Source organism: Gastrolobium bilobum, unplaced genomic scaffold (assembly GCF_033153095.1).
Source record: "Gastrolobium bilobum isolate Gb01-03AN ecotype WA unplaced genomic scaffold, APGP_CSIRO_Gbil_v1 utg4635, whole genome shotgun sequence".
NCBI classification, from domain to species: Eukaryota; Viridiplantae; Streptophyta; class Magnoliopsida; order Fabales; family Fabaceae; genus Gastrolobium; species Gastrolobium bilobum.
In genome coordinates this window covers 55,996-60,668 of record NW_026897744.1, presented here as the reverse complement: position 1 = coordinate 60,668, position 4,673 = coordinate 55,996, and the positions used below count along the sequence as shown (strand labels likewise).

The window sequence follows — 4,673 nt, the reverse complement described above, 5'->3', positions numbered from 1 at the left end:
AAAGTTATTCCTATTTGATTGAAAGGTTATGATTCAAATTCGGAGAAGGATCCGTTACAAACTTTTTGTACAAATTACACTAAATATAACACACTCTTGATTAAAGTATAACCGGTCATACTTAGTGTAGTTTGTAAAAGTTTGTAAACAAAAAATTTGTAAATATAACCTTTCTCTTCAAATTCAAAAAAATAATCTTTTTGCAAATATACAAAACTGGATACAAGGTTTTCCCACAATCGATCCTCCCTAGACAGATAATGAAGTGGTACCAATTGATTGGAAAATATCCTTTATGATCATTAGACATAAATGGACCAGCATTAAATTATAAATTTGAAAATTCAGCTCCTCCAGCCTAATAAGAAAATGGTGTATGGATTCCTATCAATTTTTGGCTAATTCCATGTTCAAACAAAAGAGAAACTTCATCCATTCACCACCAAAAGTGTGTGTGTGTGTGAGAGAGAGAGAGAGAGAGAGAGAAACTTCGTGGCCAGAATCAATTTGGCCAATCCTAGCTTAAGTTATTCTAATGCAGTAATACTACAGAACAAGTTATCTTAGAACAAGAATATATCAGACCTAACAAATCTTAAAGGTTCTCTATAAAAATAACAAATAAAAAAATCTGGAAAGCAATCCAAAGTAACTGATAATGTTGATAGAAAACCCCCGTGATTTTGAGCAATAAAACCGCATGAAAAAATTACTTAGAAGATTCTGAACAGTTACAATTAGTCACATAACAAAACTAAACAATCAATAATCATAAAGTGTACATAAATGTCTCAATACTAAGGGAATCCTCAACAACCATAGTAGAAACATGACAAGTATATCATGATTGATAAAGTTTCGAACAGAAAAGCCATTCATATTCAATGATAACCTGTAAAAAAGTTCATGAGGTCTCACCCTCCTCCTATATTCTTATCTTTTTGGAAAAAAATTCCTATAAAGTGAGTTTGCCTCTGGTAGGCAACTTCTTGTTTGTTACAACTTTTCTTCTTTATGAAAGTTTACAGCAATGTTTAAAGAAAGTTTACTGATTAAAATAGCTGTTGTATAGATGATGAGAAAAAAAAATCAAAAGAAAATCATTTTTATATCTCCATTTCTCTTTACTATACTCTGCATCATTCAGCAGGCAGAATGTACATATTCAAGTCTTCATGTTGTTGAGAGCAGAAAGACTACCAATAACTTGGAGGTAGAAGTCCCAAGATTTACTTGTTTTACTGATTCCTTCTTGGCCAAATGGGTGTTCCTTGACGTACTTTGACATATCTTCAGCATTTGCCAATCCATTTACATATTCTCGCAGATCCCCTCCAACAGCTGTCATGAATCATAATTATGTTATTTGATTAAACACACTGAATAAGCTTTAGAAATCATTAAGGTAACTTACAAGATAATATGACCCTTCAACAACAACAACAAAGACAGCCCATTGAATGCATCTTTTGAGGTTGCAAAATTATAAATGGTGCAAAACAATAAAAAAAACACTTCCCGTTAAACCCGAATAGCGAGTGTGGGGAGGAGGTAATCTTTGTACACAGCCTTACCCCTTGCATAATTGCAAAGAGACTGTTTTCTGGATTCGAACCTGTAAAGAACCTTGGGATACACCACAGGTTCTTAACAGAACCCATGACCTTTTAGTCATGAAAGAACAGCTTTACCACTGCTCCGGTTCGCTCCTAAATGGTGCAAAACAAAAACGAAAAAAAAAAAAATTCACGCCTAAAGCCAAGTTTAATCTGAATGTAAACCATATATAAAACATGAAACAAAAAAATTCTTTTGCCTTCATTTTCCTGGAGGAGTATGAGATTCAACCCAAAAGTTAAATGAAAGCTAAAGAAATTAAACATCAAGTATGTAAATGAAAATAAAAAAGGAAGAGAATCAGTCAAGTCTGCCATAGTCCATTAGCAAGAATGCAGACCAGAACATAGCATTATTACTCTATGAATAAGATGCTAGTAGGTCTATGCAAAGATTTTTACCTAATGAGTTGTCGCTCTTATTCTGGTAACTGAATGTATGAGGGAAGACTGAGGTGTGTGGCTAAAATAAATGATCAAAACATGTATCAAAGAAAGGTTAGGAAATGACAGTAATTTGGTATAGCTAAAAAGCCTGCTTAAACAAGGGAAAAAATAAAAGTTAAAAGAAAAGTTAGTTTATTTACAGGATTAAGCAATGCCTTATAAGGAGAATCATCCAACAGCAATGTATTTGATTCATTATAATATCCCTCCTCCCATGGAAGATTAGGGTAGTGTTTCTCCCAAAGTTTCCTTAGATCCTTACAGACCAGATTCTTGTGCCTGTTTTCCAGAGTTTTGAAACTTGTTTGAGTACAATGAGAAAGATCCTGCAGAAGTCAAGAAAATGTAAAATCAGAAGCAGAGAAGGGTTTACCTCTTAACAAAAGTGAGAAAGTAGGTGAAAACACTAATAAATACATGAATTTCATGAAAAGATAATATGACCGCAGTAGAACTGCAGAGTTGTGAATTGATGCAATTCGTGGTTTGTATAAAATGAAGACATAAGAAGAGATGTCGAAGAAACAAATAAATTTCATTCTGAATTAAATTTTCATGCAAAAAGGTAAGATCACCAAGCAATATAAATATGACAGAAAAACTCAATGCAACTTTACTAAACTAGGATCTCTCGAGGTCAATGAGTAACCAAAAAGAGAGATTTAGGTAGTAATAAAATAGCTAAAGAAGTGCTTACCCAACAGAAAAGCAACTTCTTTTTCAAGTCTCCCATCAAATAATCAATGACTCTATCAACATTTTTCCTACAACAACACAAAATCCAGAAGTTTATACTACAGATGATTGTTAACAATCTACAAGAAAGGGCAGTTGTAATCTTTCTGAAACACAAATGAAGATAGACAAACTGAACACAAGAAGTTAATCAAGTCATATTTATTAAAGATAACTGAAGAGTACTTCAATCTTGAAGACCATACACCGACTTCAAATTTATCTAAGCAGAACTTCAGAAACTCAAGACAAAAGGGCCTCTTGAATACTGAAATCAAATACAACCTAATTAGTAAAGTATGGATGATTCATTAAAAAATGTTGAATAACACAATCTTTACTCACTTGCTTGCCTGGCAATGGTTGCATCTGCTCTATAATCCTTTGGACGGGGAGAAACTATATCCATTAGCACCCCTTTTATATCAAGAACAAGAAGTTTTTTCTTCAAAAATCCAACTTGTGTTCCAGCCAAAGAATTTCTCAAAATTTTTGAACTAAACTCTTTGTTTATGACAGAAGCAGATAGTGCCTTCATTTCATCAGAATAAGAAGAATATTCTTTGTCATTTTTTCTTTCATCTGCTACAGTTGACTCAGTATCCATTGTATTTTTAATACCTTCCTTCGGAATGTTACAGGCTATGTTAATGCTTTGTACTGTATGGGGCTCCATCCTTTTTTGCTCTCAATCCCCCTGAAACTGGATTCACCTCCCCAAAAGAAGAAAGCAAGATTTAGTTTTTATCTAGGCTTTCAAAGAGAATTTGACATTGAAAATCTTGGTAACTTTTAAACAGAATTAGTAATTCAAGGAACACTAAAATTTCTGAATAAATGTTAAGGGTCAACAGTCTTACAGCATCCAATATCATTCCATTATTCCTTCCCCAGTAGATCCTAAAAATATGGACAACTATAGATTCAAACAAGGTAACAATAATATTTTCAGAAAAACAATCTGGCAACCACATGTGTAATTTAATACGGTTTAGCATTAAAAAATAAAATATACATATTTTCAGGGGGAAAAACTCCAGTTGTTCCTCAGATTAAAAAAAATCTCTCCCCGTTAAACCCCTACAAATTGGGGTGAGGGCAATCTTATACCAAAAAAAAAAAAATCTTGGAGTCTTCTATCCCTCATCTCCCCAATGTTTTAGAGCAGGTCTCAGTATATTGCATTCACTTTCTATATAAAGTTTCCACGTTGTTTTAACTTCAGCAGCTAGGTCAATCAGATTGCTAACAATCTGCAGCAAGTACTGCAATTTGAGACTTAAGATACAAAGGCTTAATTTTGCAACTCACCTTCAAGCACACAATGTGTTTGGTAGGCATTAAAAATGAAACAAATAACCAACACAAGAATTAATCATTCAATAGTTGATGAAAACACAAATAAATTAAGTACTCATTAATGATTTGAACAACAAAGAAGATTGGTTGTCACAGTTTCATACACAAGAACAAAAGTCTAAAAGAGAAGATTAACAGCACAAATCAAGATTTAACATAAACTATCAAAAAAAAAAAAAAAGATTTAACATTTAATAAAATACAAAAAAAAGGGGTTCAAACATTGTAACAGAAAAACAAGGTTGCACCAAGAACAGAACAGCAAGAGTTTAAAAAATGAAAGGAAACAAATGTAGAGAAACATGAATATCTAGTTATGTACCTAGCTTGAATACCACTCTTGAACTTCTCCACGACATGCACGTTAAGAGAGAGAGAAAAGAGAAGCAGAGAGTGAGGTTTTGTGTATTGAGCGTTTGGTTTCGACTTTGTTTCTTTTGCAATGGCAACCATTGCATTCATTCAAATCACAAAAGTAACGCGCAGATTTTGTGTATCCGTCTATTTTTCATAATA

General features: G+C 33.0%; 1 protein-coding gene across 1 annotated transcript; it reads right to left on the bottom strand.

Annotated features, from left to right (window-relative positions):
- Positions 1–1,165: 1,165 nt before the first annotated feature.
- Positions 1,166–3,405, bottom strand: LOC133309720 (uncharacterized). Its single transcript, XM_061510517.1, has 6 exons — positions 3,144–3,405; positions 2,985–3,066; positions 2,761–2,827; positions 2,204–2,389; positions 2,019–2,079; positions 1,166–1,341 (listed from the first exon to the last, which is right to left on the bottom strand). Exons 1-6 carry the CDS (start codon positions 3,403–3,405, stop codon positions 1,166–1,168), a joined length of 834 nt encoding a protein of 277 aa, XP_061366501.1.
- Positions 3,406–4,673: the final 1,268 nt, after the last annotated feature.